Source organism: Arachis hypogaea, chromosome 6, assembly GCF_003086295.3.
Source record: "Arachis hypogaea cultivar Tifrunner chromosome 6, arahy.Tifrunner.gnm2.J5K5, whole genome shotgun sequence".
Classification (NCBI taxonomy): domain Eukaryota; kingdom Viridiplantae; phylum Streptophyta; class Magnoliopsida; order Fabales; family Fabaceae; genus Arachis; species Arachis hypogaea.
In genome coordinates, this window is record NC_092041.1 from 15,889,727 (window position 1) to 15,905,958 (window position 16,232).

The window sequence follows — 16,232 nt, forward strand, 5'->3', positions numbered from 1 at the left end:
GGAACTTAATTTTATCTGAGTGCTTCAGTGTATTTATAGGTGATGGACCAATAACCACCGTTGAAGTAGTTCCACTTCTGATGATGGATAACTGCCCTTTTATTTTAGGGTTGTCGGGATCTCTCTTGTAGAAACAGATTAGAGATTTAAGGAAGCAGTTACTTATTTGAATAAGTGTCACTTGCCAGTTCATGTCGAATTCGACCTCTTTAAAGAGGTCGATTGGATCAGCGAAAGCCAACCCTTTGGATTTAGCCTTTTTGAACTTAATTGGGTTTGGCCGTCGCTTTGAATCAGGGTATGAACAATTATATTATACCAACAAATATATATATAAAATACTAATTTTGTGACAAAAAATTATCAGGTATCATCTTCTAATTACAGTTAGATTACAATGTTTCTCGTTCTTTTTTTTAAGCTTGCCAATTAGCTTTATATAATTCTCCTTCTAATTTTGACCACACTTCTCTTACGTATAATCAGAGATGGATTAAAAAATATTATTACTGAAGACCAATAATATATCTAGTATTAATTTATTATAAAAAAATTATATAATATAAGATGTATTACAAAAATGGCAATCAGGCAAACAAAGAAAGAACATACAATCCACAAAACAATCTAGAGATGTGTATTTTGCTCCAAAAGTTTTATAATTAGGATCAACCCGGAAGAAATTGGAAGAGGTTCGAGACAAAGCCATCAGACAAATTGAAATAGAGGAATTGCGTGAAACACGAAAAAACGAACGACCAGCATCACGGAAGGAAAACGACAGGCCGAACAGGTCCAATAACAAAGACTCCAAAAAACCTTTTAAACTAACTCCAAAATTTGATTCATATACCAGGTTTAATACCAGAAGATAGGACATCATCAAGGAAATACTGCACAACAGACTTATAAAGCAACCAGTCAAGGCAGGAACATACCAAGACCAGAAATACGTGGACAAAAGCAAACACTGCACATTCCACCAAAAGTTCGGTCACACCACTGACGAATGCATAGTAGCAAAAGATCTACTGGAGAGATTAGCCAGACAAGGCTTATTGGACAAATATGTCAGCTCCATGGGTCGGAAGGAGACAACCAAGGACATCGACAAGCCGAGATATGACTCGGATCCCAAAGAAAAAGAAACATGGGGCGGCCCAATCAAAACCCCTACCTCCAAAGGTGTCATAAATTACATATCAGGCGGCTTCGCAGGAGGAGGACTCACCAACACAGCCAGGAAAAAAAGTTACCGGACTATGATGACAATGGAAGGGTCGCACCAAAACTCAATAGTTCTGACCTTAGCTGCCCACATCAGTTTCAATACTGACAATTTCAAATCACAGACACCAAACTTGGACGATCCAGTAGTTATCTCAGTGCACATGGGAGAGCTGACCGTAAAGAAAGTCCTGCTCGATCCGGGAAGCAGTGCTGATGTCCAATTCTATTCCACATTCAAAAAGATGCAGCTAAGCGACAAGGCATTACAACCATCAGGAGGAGAATTAGCAGGGTTCTCAGGAGACAGAGTCCCTATATCAGGTTATGTATGGTTGAGAACAACACTGGGAGAATTCCCAAATTTCAAAACATTAGACATCCAGTTCCTGGTAGTCGACTGTGTTAGTCCTTACAATATCATTTTAGGACGCCCGTTTCTTAACTCTTTTGGAGCTATTGTTTCTACCATTCATATATGTGTCAAGTTTCCTTTGCAGGATAACACAGTGGCGACAGTCCACGTCGACCATAAGGAAGCTAGAAAATGCTACAACGTAAGTCTGAAGAAAATCACAAAGGAGGTCTTTCCGAGAATTCATTCAGTATACAACTCGGAAAGCATCCCCACCCTGGCCGAAATGGACCCCAGGGACAACAACAGTCGTCCCTCCCCAACGGATAACTTAGAAAAGGTACCGTTGGATGAAACAAATCATTATACTAACATCAGTTCGGCTTTCTCTGCAGGAACAAAACAGAATTTGGAAGGCATATTGAAGGCCAATGCCGACTTATTCGCCTGGACTCCCGTTGAAAACATAAACTTATATGTAACACAAACAAGATACAATACCTTAATTTATATATATACACAACACTAACTTACAAACATACATATCATCAATTCCTATCCCTCTTACAAAATTAACAAAGATAAAGGCGAGGGAAAAATAATAGCTAGCATAATACAAAAATACCAAATAAACAGAAAATGAACATAACTCTTCTGAAGTTTCGTCGTCCATATCCTGAAAAGGAATAACCTGTAGGAGAGTGAGAATGTCGTCCTTGCTTGTTCTCACTATAGGATTACATAAATTGCTATAACAAGATACGTAAAATAAAACTTTTTTAGAGTACAGTGATTATTGCTCGTCTTATGAGTCTTTCCAAACACCATGGGTTCACATTCGAAATACAGAAAATCCTTTGCGAAGACTTGGTAAATTTCTCAAATATTTTAAAACAAAACCTTTTTCCCTTCTTGTAAAATCTGAAAAAAATTTTCTATACAGTATGAATGACCAACATATCCCAAACATAGGTTCAATTAAGTCTATGCTGTAAGAGTTTGATTTTTCATACTTTTCTAGACTAGAGGTGGGCAAAAAAATCCAAATTTTGGATTTTAAACCAAATCCAAACCAAACCATTTAAAAAAAAACTAGTTTTAAACAAAAAAAAATCCAAACCAAATTATATTTATTTTATAATTTGGTTTTTGATCCAATCCATTTAAACGGTTTTAAATCCAGATCCAGATCCAGATCCAAATTAAGATCTAGATCTTAAAAAAAAACCCTAATTTTGAGTATTCTCCTCGTCCACAAATCCTCTTCGACAAATCCTCTCTTCGCCACCGTCAACATCTCTTCTTCTCTGCCTCTCGTCGGAGCTCGCTGGTGGTTCGTCGGCCTCTACCTCTTCGAGTCTTCAGTCTTCACTTTGATTCGAGACTCTGTTTCTCTGCCTCGATCTTCTATTCGTGACTCTGTCTTCTCTCTTGTTCAGCTCTCTTCTTCTTTCGTTGGTGGCTCGCCGGAGCTCATGCTCATCAATTGAGGTAAGCCTCCTCCTTGCCCTTGGTTCTGAGTTCTGAGTTTTATCTAGGTTTTTTCTATTTTGTTGATTTGTTCTGTTTTGTTCCTTCATGAGTATAATGACTTCTTCACTTCAATGGATTGAATGTGCAGATTTTATAAGTTATTACAATGTGGTATGTCTTTGGAAAACTAAGTTATTGTAATAATTTGTTAATACAAAATTATAAGTATAGGAACCAGTGTTTGCTTGGCATCTTCTCTTCACAGATCTACACAGATTTCATTATGCTAAATTTTTTAATTATTTCTAGTAATTTTGTCAAATATTGTAAGTATTTTTAATTTAGGGAGATTAGAGCTTATACATAGAGTGATGGTTGTATTTGATGTGATGATATAGTGAGTGAAATTTACATGAACCCATGTGGGAGAGAGGAAGAAGAAAAAGAAATGCAGAGGACCACAGAAGTCATATAATTGATTTTGACTTTTCTAGTTTCAATGTATAATAATATTAAGAACATGTTATGATCTGTATTTGCAAGTGAATGTGATTCCCCTAAGATTATGAATTATATATAGAGTGATGTGCATATTTGTGTCCATGCTGATGCTGATGCCCATGACAAGTTGTTGAGCTACCCTGCTCTCTCTTTCAACCCCACAAGCTTAAAAAATCATTACAAATATTAATAATTTAGTATGTCATTGTATTGCATACATCCCCTTCACAAAATAAAATCATACTAATAATAAACAAATAAATAAGACACGGTATATACCAAACAAATTAAAAGAGACTTTCAATTAGATTCTATTTCATTTTCTTGACTTACTAATCACATTTTGTCACTTTGAAGATTTTGAAAATACCTGAAAATTTTCACATATTTTATTTGATGAATTGGCTTTAAAAATTAGAATAAAATCAAAACACAATAGACTCATCAGACAATATGAACCTATTTTTATGCTTCCAGAAAACATTAGTTCTGATATCACTGTCCTGAGTGAAATTTCAAGTTTCTGGTCCTACAGCATGGTTTGAAATATCTGGTTAATAAGGATGAACTCAAGCTTCATATAAAATATCTGGTCCTACATGTATCAAGCTCTATTTCTGGAAAAGAGCATATAAAAGCAGCCTGTTCTGACCTGGAAAAAATATGAAAACTTAGGAAAGAAGCTGAATTCCTGGAAGCATCTTTCAGGGCGAAGGCTGATTCTTTACAGCAGGTATGGCTTCCTTTCCCTCAATGACTTTCCACTTTGAAAGTGGAATATGCATATCCCTATTTGGTTTCTAATTATAGTTGTTATCTACTATCTAGTGTTTCTCACTTCTATATGTTCGTTAGGAGATAAGAATGACTGGAGCTACAAAGCATTGTGAATATCGATGCAACTTCAGTTGTATGCTTGGATAATGTTCTTTTTATTATTCTCATAGAATTTAAGGTGTCTTGATTATTTTATTTTAGAAAAGGATTAAATTCTATAAGTAGTACCCAATTTCATTATTTTCTTGCTAAAATTCATCAGTATGTTGCTCGACGTCCATGGATACTTGTCCCCTCTCGTTTCCCCTTATAAGAGTCTGCATTTTCTGCTCAGTAACAATTTTATTATACTCACTTCAGGGAGTTGGTGGTGGTCAGTCTCAAACACAAGTTGGTGATGATCAAGAATTTACGAAAGAAAAAAGCAGAAAGAATGCAAATGCAAGGGTGGATAGGAGCAAAAGGTATGAAATTCCTTAGTTTTTAGCTTTGTTGTTTTCCTATCTATTGACTGGTATTCTGAAAGCTTCACTCTATTGTCAGCTGTTACTTTCTTCGATAAAATGTTATTTCTGTTTTTTGATTTATGTGTTTTTTTCAGAAATGTTGGAAAATCTTGTGCATTCTTGGACATCATTATACCTCGTGGTAGCAGAAAGTCTGACTTGGAGGCTCATGTGAGTGCTTCTGTATGCTTCCTTCTCTTTGCCATTTTGTATCTTCAGTGAGATTTCTCTTGCGTCTTTGTGTCTTCAGTGAGAACCTGTTATTTGGCTTTGATTTGTTAATGTATCAGCATAGGACATCAAACTGGCACTATGATTTCTTGCTTTATCTGTGAATCTAATTATCTGCTCTAGTGGTTGGGTGGATACTATGTTGACCTCTAATTAATGTGGACTATGAATCTTATTTGCAGGATAATCATGATGAGCAGTCTCCACCAAATGTAGGGATCATGGACCAAGAATCCAGTGAATTTCGTCGGTTTGAGACTCTAAGAAAGGAGTTAATGGAACTTGAGAAACGCGTTGAAAATAGTACATATCAATCAGAAAATAACGAGCTAAATCTCGGAAATTCTATGACTTGTAAGTTGCAAGTACGAAATATTTTGTTCCTTTTCATGTTGCTTCTGAGAAACTATGAAGGAGTAACTATATTCTTTAACTTTCTGTTGGTTTTGGCTTGGTGTACACTTTTAGATTTAACATTTTATATTTGCTTTTGTAGGATTTAGTAGTCATTGATGATGGTGCTCGTTATAGTGATGCTGCTGGATCTTTTCAGTTGTCCAGGGTTCAGAAGAAGGAAAATATCATAGAGAAATCTTTAGGCAAATTAAAAGAAACAGGAACGGTATGTTTTATTCTGGAGGTGGTTCTTTAATGTGAACATTATCCTTATTTATTTGGTTTGAGTTCATCTCTCACATTAATCAATGAAGCTTGAGTAATTATTTTTTGTTAACCAGTTTAGATTCATATATCATCTGTCACATTTGATATCACATATGAATCATGCTGAAGTGGATTTTTTGTTAAAATATCTGGTTTGAAAATTAGATTTTTAAAAACTAGTTTTAAAATTGGATTTTTGGTTGAAGAAACTGGTTTTAAAATTGGATTTTCAAAAATTGGTTTTAAAACTAAATTTTTAGTTAAAAAATCTGGCTTTAAAACTGGATTTTAGATTTGGATTAAAAAAAACGGATTTAAAACTGGTTTTATACATAAAACTGGATTTAAAACCGGTTTGTAAATAAAACCGGATTTAAATTCTAAAACTGGTTTAGAACCGGTTTTTATTTTTTTCAAACCGGTTTAGAACTGATTTCTCTCTTCAATTCAGTTCTGGTTTGGTTTCATGAACCATAAAAGTGGTTCTGAAATGGATCCAGTTTGGATTTATAAAAATCCAAACCATGCCCACCCCCGTTCTAGACCACAACCATGAAAGCAGTTACTTACGTGGTATAAATGATCATCCCGTACCAAGCATAGGTTTATTAAGTCTATGCTGAACCGGTCAGATACTTTATACAAACTAAGACTCAACATAACAACCACGGCCTCAAGCCCATCCAATCCAACACGGCCCCCCGCCCAAACAACTCAATAATCAACCAATTCATCACAAACCAACCAATCAAACACAATCACAATTAATGTAGTTCAAACACAAACAATAGCAATTACAACAATTATAGCAGTTAGCAGTTAACATAAATATTCACATAGGCAAACCAATTACAATATGCACACCCAAACAATGTCACATAAATGCATATGATGCATGCCTGTCCTACTGGCCATGAGCTCATGCGTCAGTTACGTTGCCAAACCCAACTCATATAAGCGGGATCCAACCACTGTCCTTACATGTAGGTCCCACAGACGAGCGGGATTAAACCACCGTCCTTGCCTCCACCATAAGCGAGATCAAACCACTGTCCTTACGCGGGCGCTGCACCCTCGACAAGCGGGATTAAACCACCGTCCTTGCCAGGTGCCAGTGACTTATCAACAATCTCATCTCAGCATAAGCGGGACGAACCCGGCCCTTATGCCTACCAAACCATAACTCATCAATCTTGAGGACATCCATAATCAATCAGGCTCAATAACTTATTTCAATTCCATTCTTGGCCCATTTTCTTTTAAATAACAAACGTATTCAATTCACATCTTGCTAAGAATTACTTTTCAAAACGGAGCCACTTTTCACATCTTTCCAACACTTCCACACAATCACAAAACCATGCCAAATTCAAAATCTCTTTGAAAGACTCAAAATCATTCATTTCTAAATCAAGATTTGGTCGTAAAATTCCTCACCAGAGTCTCAAGACTTCAAGGGAGAATAACCTAACTCATTTCTTAAATTCATTGAAAATCTCTGAAACTTTAACTTCTTGATTTGAATAAATAGAATAGAATTTAACCCAAAATCAAATTGTGTTTCCAATTATTCCGAACCAATTTTAAAACCAACTAAACTTAAGCCAAAACCAAATCATTTTTAAACTGAAAATTAATTTCAGTTTCATTCTTAAATTTGTTTCTAAAGGCTCGTAAAGTGTTTCAATTTTACTAAGTCAAAGTTTCAGAAAATACTTCAAACTCTTCCTAAAATGTTGTAAAGTGAAATTAGTTAATCGAACTCCATTAAAACTCCTTCAAATTTGCTTATTCAATCAAATTCCAAAACTTGATTCTTTTCATCTTTAAATCGACTTTAAAACATGATTCTTTTCTAAAATAGTTTACATTCAAAATATAATAATTTTCTTAATAAAATGGTTCAATCTAATTCTTTTATCGGTAATACAGTTCAAGGCATAATCCGTTCCTTCTTAAAATACCGTTTCAAATAAAGTTTCAGATTTTATAAAAATTTCGGCAGCATTTCCCTAAAACTTGGACTTTGCCACCCTGTCCGGGTCCCAACCAAACCAATAATCCTTAACTCTTTCCAACAGGTTCAAGACCAAATCAGTTTCTAATAAAACAAAAACTCAAACTTTCAGATAATCAAAAATCATTTCAATTCAACCAAATCCAGAAATCTCTAATTTATCAAAGCAGACATTATCCCAATCAAACAGGCAACAATATTCATTCAGGACAAAATCAGACAATTCATAAGACTCACATAATCACCAGAAATACATTTCGCACAGCATATCTATTTATAACAATTTCCAATTTAAAATAAATTAGTTTGTATAAAAAGCCCCTACCTCGACACGTTGAAACCACAACCCAACCTCGTTAATTAACTCCTTTCGTCTCGACCTGAAATGACTGCAACCAAAACCTCAGCTCCACTTGCGTTCTCAACAACCACTACGACTCTAATCGCAACATATAATAATTAGGACTCGACCCCACGTTACCAAAACTTATATTCATTAACCAAACACAACAGAATACTAACGTGAGGTTTTTCGAAACATACTTACTCGTTCTGGTCTTCCTCTCTCCGGCGGCAACACCAGCCACAACAGGGACGGCAGCGGTGAGACCCCAACAGCGCCGGCGCGGCTCACTCACTCCTTCCCGTGGCGTTCATCTCTTCTCCCTTAGCTCAGCTCGCGAACAGAGTAGATCCATGGTGCGATGATAGCACGGCGATGCGGGCAACATGAGCTTGCAGCCGCAGCACCCAGGTGCGACGGCGCTGGCGCATTAGAGCGTCCCTTCCTCCTCTTCTCTCGCGACAGCTTCGATGGGTCAACAGTGGCGGAGGTGGCGCGAGCTCTCTCTCATCTTCGCGATTCTCCTCAGGCGATGGAACTGGGTGCTGGATGGCAGAACCGCGACTGTGCAGGGACGAACGGCGTGGCTTCGACGGCGGCGCTCCTCACGTGCGGCAGTCCGGCACGACTCCCTCCTCCCTTCTTCTCCCTTTCCGGTCTTCTTTTCCATGGCCCCCTTTCCCAGCTTCCTTTTCTTCTTTCTTTCTTTCTTTCTTTCTTTCTTTCTTTCTTTCTTTTTCCCAGCAGCAATAGTTGTGTTGTGTGTATGTGCATTACTGAAGGAGAAAGGGGGTGGCTAGGGTTTCTTTTGGGGTAAAGGAAAAATGTGTGTTAATTAGGGTCAGGGTTTCAATTTGAAATTTTTGGGTTTAATTTGAGTAAGATAATTTTAATAAAATTGGTTCATAGAGTATTAATTTGAAATCTAAATTAAATTTCTAAAAATTACTTTAGAATATTATTTGTGGTGTAAATATACTAATTGATTCCCAATCAATGTCTCTAATTGAAAATACATAGTAATATAATTAATTTTCTTTATCCTTAAAACTTAAAGTATTGAATGATATAAATATAATTAATCTAAAATCAAATCATATAAAATTCTTATTATTTCACAACTACCAACTTTATAACTTAATTATAGAAAATAATTCAATAATCATATAATTAGATGAAATTCTGATTTAAATAGCGAAACCTCATTATTTTTTATTTTCTAAAACTTTAAATCATAAATAGAAAAATAATCCATAAGTATAGAGTTTGGATAAAAACCTTAATTTATTTCAAATCCAATTAATCAAAATCGCCTTAAATTATTTTCAATAAAAAGAATTTTTGAAATTAAAACTGTAAATAAATATATGATTTGAGATTAGTTCAAAGCAAAAGTCTTGGATCTTACATTCCACCCACCTTATAAAAATTTTCGTCCTCGAAAATTAAAATAAGGCATAAGATAGTACATAGCCTTAGTGGTGTATTTTTTAAATACTTTTTAGAAAAGTAAGATATCTTAACACATATATGTATAATCACATTTGTTTACTTTGCTTCTGCAGTCGCTTCTTAATGTCGGCCAGTAGTATCCTGCTTGGAGTATTTTTGCGGCCAGGCTCCTGCTCCCGGTATGGTTTTCGCAGGCCCTGTTGTGTACTTTATCCAAAGCAGCCTCGACTTTCGTTTTACTTAGGCATTTCAGTAGTGGTCTGGAGATGCCACGCCTATATAGGTCTTGTCCGATTAGAGTATTGTAGTTGGCCTTGTATCTGAATGACCTCGGCTTATCGTCTCTGGGTATTTCTCCAAACTTCAGGTAGTGAATGAATGGGTTTCGCCAATCTTCTTCCTGCAATATGCTTAGAATAGGCTTGATATCGAGACTTGGTTTTGTTAATGTAATGTGACTTAATGGTTGACTGTTCGGTTATTCTATGTGTGGCTAATTTGGATAAGATATTGGCTCTGTCATTTTGTTCTCTAGGTATGTGTAGTATTTCAAAGTTTTGAAAAGATTTCATTAGGGTTTTGACCGAGCTCAGATATTTTTCTAAAAGCAAATCTCGTATCTGAAATTGATCGTTTACCTGTTGTACCACGAGGAGTTAGTCATAGTGTACCTTTAAGCCTGCTAGCAGTGGCTTCATACTCGGCCTGGTTGTTGGTTGTTTCAAAAAGGAACTTGCTTGACTGTTCGGCTTAGACTCCACTATCGTCTTTCAGGAGAATTCCTGCTCCACATCTGTTTTCATTTGATGCTCCATCTACTTATAATTCCCATGTTTCGATGTGTTCTTCTTTATCCGTGAATTCTGAAATGAAGTTGGCTAATGCCTGGGCTTTAAACGATCCTCGTGATTGAAATGATATGTCGAATTCAGAGAGCTTGATTGCCCATTTTGTCATCCGCACTGCTAAGTCCGGCTTTGATAGTATTTGTCACAAAGGATGACCCGTCCGAACTATAATTGGGTGTGTTTGAAAATAATGCCTTAGGCGCCGAGCAGTGATTACCAGGCCAAATACTAGTTTTTCTATCATCAGGTACCTTGTCTCAGCATTCTGTAAGACTTTGCTTACAAAATACACCGGATGTTATTCTTTTCCTGTTTCTGTTACAAGGACAGAACTAATAGTGTTAGTAGAAATTGAAAGAAATAAAAAGAGTGGTTTACCTAGCTCCGGCTTCTTGAGTATAGGTGGTGATCCTAGGATATCTTTGAATTCGCTTCTGTCCAGGTGAATTTGTCCGACTTCTTCATGGTTTTGAAGAAATGATAGGATATGGTTGCTGCGGTTGGTAAGAATCTGGATAAGGCTGCTAGACAACCTGTTAGTCGTTGTACGTCTTTGATTGTCTTCGGGGATTGCATGTTTAGGACTGCATGGCATTTGTCAGAGTTTGCTTCTATAACTCGGTTTGTTAACAAAAATCGAAGGAATTTGTCTTTCTGTATGCCAAATGCGCACTTTTCTGGGTTTAGTCTCATATTCTAAGCTCGAAGTTGCTGGAAGATTTCTTGAAGGTCAGCTTTGTGTTGTTCTTCTGAAGTAGATTTGACGACCATATCATCAACGTATATTTTGATATTCTGTCTGATTTGACTTTTAAACATTTTGTCCATTAGTCTCTGATAAGTGGCCCCTACATTTTTTAATCCAAAAGGCATTACTTTATAACAAAAGATACCTTGGTCAGTTACAAATGCCGTCTTATCTTCGTCATCTGGGTGCATTTGTATATGGTTGTATATATAGTAGGCATCCATGAAGCTTAGGACTTGGTATCCTGAGGTGTCGTCTACGAGTCTGTCAATGTTCGGCAATGGGTACGAGTCCTTCGGGCAGGCTTTGTTTAGATCTGTGAAATCTACACACATCTGCCATTTCTCTAAGCTTTTTCTGACCATAATTACGTTTGCTAGCCATAAGGAGAAACAGATTTCTCGGATGAAACCTGCATCCAGTAATTTCTATGTTTCTATTGCTGCTGCAATTTCTTCTTTTAGTGCCCAGGTTACGTTTCTTTTACCTTATTATGCCTTCCAAGTTCTGTTTTGTTCCTGCAGAGAAAGCCAAACCGATGTTAGTATAATGATTTGTTTCATCCAACAGTACCTTTTCTAAGTCGTCCGTTGGGGAGGGGCGACTGTTGTTGTCCCTGGGGTCCATTTCGGCCAGGATGGGGATGCTTTTTGAGTTGTATACTGAATGAATTCTCAGAATGGCCTCCTTTGTGATTTTCTTCAGACTTGCGTTGTAGCATTGTCTAGCTTCCTTATGGTCGACGTGGACTGTCACCACTGTGTTATCCTGCAAAGAAAACTTGACACATAGATGAATGGTAGAAACAATAGCTCCAAAAGAGTTAAGGGACAGGCGTCCTAAAATAATATTGTAAGGACTAACACAATCGACTACCAGGAACTGGATGTCTGGTGTTTTGGAATTTAGGAATTCTCCCAGTATTGTTCTCAACTATACATAACCTGATATAGGGACTCTTTCTCGTGAGAATCCTGCTAATTCTCCTCCTGATGGTTGCAATGCCTTGTCGCTTAGCTGCATCTTTGTGAATGTGGAATAGAATAGGACATTGGCACTACTTCCCGAATCGAGCAGGACTTTCTTTACGGTCAGCTCTCCCATGTGCACCGAGATCACTACGGCTGCGTTTGTTTATGGTGGACAGGACACAAAGACATAGACAATACATATGTAAAACGTGTTTGGATAAAGAGACATGGACAGTGGACATAGTGTCACTGAGACACTTTTTTTTTCATTTTTGTGTCTACTTCTAAACGAAGTACACTGATGGACACGGAAATAGGAAGGTGGACACGGGATTTTTAATGAAAATTTTTTTCCTTTTTGTGAAAAACCTAACCTAAGCTTTTTTGCCGTCGTTTCCAGGTACTCTCTCTTCTTCTTGATCTCTCTTTCTACTCTTGATCTTATTCTTGCTCTTCCTGTCGTGATTTTCTGCTTCGTTCTGTTCTTCCTCTTTCTTTACTTCTTTCACAATAATATCTTTTTCTTGTTCTCTGTTTCTGTCTCTCTTTCTTCTTCTTCTTTTTCCTGATTCTGTATCTTCTTTTTTGTTTTCGATTCTTTTCTTGATTTTTTGTCTTCTTCTCTTTTCTGATTTTTTATCTTCTTATCTTTTATTTATTGATTTTTTTGGGCAGTTAATCTAATAACAATATTTCTAATAGCCAATTACCGCTTGTTCCTATTATAATTCTTGGAAGACTGTTCTTCTCTTTATCAGTCACATAACCAAGTATTACTTTGCATCTCTCCTTATTGCTTCTTATTTTTGTTTTTTTTCTATTCAAAAGAATTTTGTTCTGCTTTATTTTTTTTAATTTTTTTTATGATTTTTCAATCTGAAAATCATATAAGAAGAAGAGCTACATTCTTTTCTTTGACAAAATCTCAAATATTTACAATGATTGTGTGTAGGGGTGGCAAATGGGCCTAAACCCGCTGGGCTGGCCCGTGTAACCTGCCAAAAAAGGCGGGCTGGGCTGAAAAATTGGGACCGCCACATAGCAAAAGCCCGCCTAACCTGCACCGCTTAAACCGCAGGTTTTGGCGGGCTTTGGCGGGGTGGGGCGGACTTCCTCGCCGGGCTAAGGTTTTTATTAGTGAGGGGGTATTTTTGCAATTTTTTTGCCAAAACCTAACTTCCCCAAACCTAACTTACAAGAGTGTGAAGATAAAAATTGAGTGTTTTGAATTATGTTTATGTTATTTTGGAGACAATATTTATAATTATGTTTTGGATTATATTTATTTTGCTTTGAAGAGAATATTTATACTTATATTTTGAATGAAAATTTGGTTTATAATTATATTTATTAGATATTTATAATTACAAAGACTTTAATATTTGTGAATATAAAAATATAATTTTTTATGCCATTAGAAATTATAAATTTATTAATATGGTTGTGAAATTATATATATTACTTAGTAGTTAATAGTAAAAAAAAAAGAGGAGCTTTAGCGGGCTTAGCCCGCCAGCCCGCCAGCCCGCAGTTAGGCGGGGCGGGTTAGAATTCTAGGACCGCCTCACTAGGCGGGGCGGGGCGGGGCGGGCTTCTGGCGGGGAGGGGCGGGCTTCCCCGCTTGCCACCCCTAATTGTGTGAATGAATGAATGAAAAAATTATTTTAAATTTTAATATGTTGATGTATTATGTTCATAATAAAAGAATGAATAAAAAAATTGTATTGAATTTGTCTCTTATTATTAGTTTGAACTAAAAATTAATATAATTAGTGAGTTATGTTGCTGTTGCTCTTATGGCTGCTGTGTTTATTGTTGCTGATAATTTTTAGAATGTGTTAATTATATAAGTTATTTTTTATGTGTTGATTAGGGAAGAATGGAACAATCGGATCGCTCTGAGCAATTTAGACGATTTATTTATTTTTATTTTATGATTCAGGCTGAGCTTGAAGTAGTTACGATATTAATTTTGATGTTTGCATTTTTATATTTGAGAAAAAGGAGAAAAGAACATTTGTTGATTAGGAATAGAGAAATTAATACTAATCCCTTAAGACGAAATGTATTAAACCGCTTAATAGGAGGGGGCAATAGAAATTGTATTTGGGAATTGAGGATGAGCGTAGATGCATTAGGAAGATTGTGTAAGTTACTAAAAGTTCAAGGTGGATTAAGAGATGAATGTCGTGTAAGTATACCTGAACAAGTGATTACATTTTTAATAATACTAGCTCATCATAAAAAGAATCGCACGCTTCAAGTTAGATTTTATAAGTCAGGAGAAACAATAAGTATGTATTTCAACAAGGTGTTATCCTTGGTCATACGTGTCCAAAATCTACTGTTTGCAAAAGCTATTCCTGTTCCAGATAACTACATAGATCCCAGATGAAAATGATTCAAGGTAAATGTAGTAAATAATTGAGGTAGTGGTTTTGTATAATCTATAATTTTGTATAGAATTAGTCTTGACACTTCAATTTCTTTAGTTTAGGGTTGTCTAGGAGCATTAGATGAAACATATAGAAATGTGACTGTCCCTGAAAAAGATAAATCAAGATATCGAACAAGAAAAGGTAAGATATCAACTAATATCCTAGGCGTATGCAATCGAGATATGAACTTTGTGTACTGATGAGCGGATAATTTGTATGCTTTTTGGCATTGTTTTTAGTATGTTTTTAGTACAATCTAGTTAGTTTTTAGTATATTTTTATTAGTTTTTAGCTAAAATTCACTTTTCTGGACTTTACTATGAGTTTGTGTGTTTTTCTGTGATTTCAGGTATTTTCTGGCTGAAATTGAGGGTCCTGAGCAAAAATCTGATTCCGAGACCAAAAAGGACTGCAGATGCTGTTGGATTCTGACCTCCCTGCACTCGAAGCGGATTTTCTGGAGATACAGAAGCCCAATTGGCGCACTCTCAACGGCATTGGAAAGTAGACTTCCTGGGCTTTCCAGCAATATATGATAGTCCATACTTTGCCCGAGATTTGATGGCCCAAACCAGCGCTCAAAGTCTCCCTCAGAAATTCCAGCGTTAAACGCCGGAACTGGCATAAAACTTGGAGTTAAACGCCCAAACTGGCATGAAAGCTGGCGTTTAACTCCAGAAAACGTCTCTACACATAAAAGCTTCAATGCTCAGCCCAAGCACACACCAAGTGGACCCAGAAGTGGATTTTTACGTCATTTACTCATTTCTGTACACCCTAGGCTACTAGTTTACTATTAATAGGATCTTTTGACATTGTATCGGTACCTTTTGATGACCTCAGGACACTTTACACCTTTCTTTGTGTACCTTCCACAGCATGAGTCTCTAAACCCCATGGTTGGGGGTGAGGAGCTCTGCTGTGTCTTGATGGATTAATGCAATTACTACTGTTTCTCATTCAATCATGCTTGTTTCCATTCTAAGATAATACTTGTTCTTAATCCGGATGAATGTGATGATCTGTGACAATCATCATCATTCTCAACTATGAACGTGTGACTGACAACCACCTCCGTTCTACCTTAGATTAAGTAGTTATCTCTTGGGTTCTTTAATCGGAATCTTCGTGGTATAAGCTAGAATTGATGGCGGCATTCAAGAGAATCCGGAAGGTCTAAACCTTGTCTGTGGTATTCTGAGTAGAATTCAATGACTGAATGACTGTGACGTGCTTCAATATCCTGAAGGCGGGGCGTTAGTGACAGACGCAAAAGAATCACTGGATTCTATTCCGGCCTGATTGAGAACCGACAGATGAATTCCGCTATGCTGTGACAGAGCATATGCAATCGCTTTCATTGAGAGGATGGGAGGTAGCCATTGACAACGGTGAAACCCTACATACAGCTTGCCATGGAAGGAGACTTGCGTGTTTGAAGAAGAAGACAGTGGGAAAGCAGAGATTCAGAAGATGGAGCATCTCCAAACCTCAACCTATTCTCCATTACTGCAAAACAAGTAATCATTTCATGTTCTTTTGCTTTTCACAATCAATCCTGATAATTTCTGATATCCTGACTAAGATTTACAAGATAACCATAGCTTGCTTCAAGCCGACAATCTCTGTGGGATCGACCCTTGCTCACGCAAGGTATTACTTGGACGACCCAGTACACTTGC

General features: G+C 36.7%; 1 protein-coding gene and 1 long non-coding RNA gene across 13 annotated transcripts; both read left to right on the forward strand.

The window, feature by feature from the left end:
- Positions 1-1,079: 1,079 nt before the first annotated feature.
- On the forward strand, positions 1,080-2,007 carry LOC140173618 (uncharacterized). The gene is made up of 2 exons (XM_072198111.1): positions 1,080-1,784; positions 1,978-2,007. Exons 1-2 carry the CDS (start codon positions 1,080-1,082, stop codon positions 2,005-2,007), a joined length of 735 nt encoding a protein of 244 aa, XP_072054212.1.
- A 561-nt stretch (positions 2,008-2,568) lies between these two features.
- LOC140173427 (uncharacterized) lies at positions 2,569-15,514 on the forward strand. Of its 12 annotated transcripts, none has more exons than XR_011862221.1 (8): positions 2,627-3,073; positions 4,232-4,289; positions 4,694-4,797; positions 4,935-5,010; positions 5,253-5,424; positions 5,567-5,692; positions 9,659-9,724; positions 14,900-15,514. It is a non-coding gene; the product is annotated as an uncharacterized lncRNA (long non-coding RNA). The 12 variants fall into 12 exon arrangements; XR_011862214.1 differs by having other exon boundaries at positions 2,771-3,073; positions 4,034-4,289; positions 14,900-14,958; XR_011862222.1 differs by lacking the exon at positions 9,659-9,724.
- Positions 15,515-16,232: the final 718 nt, after the last annotated feature.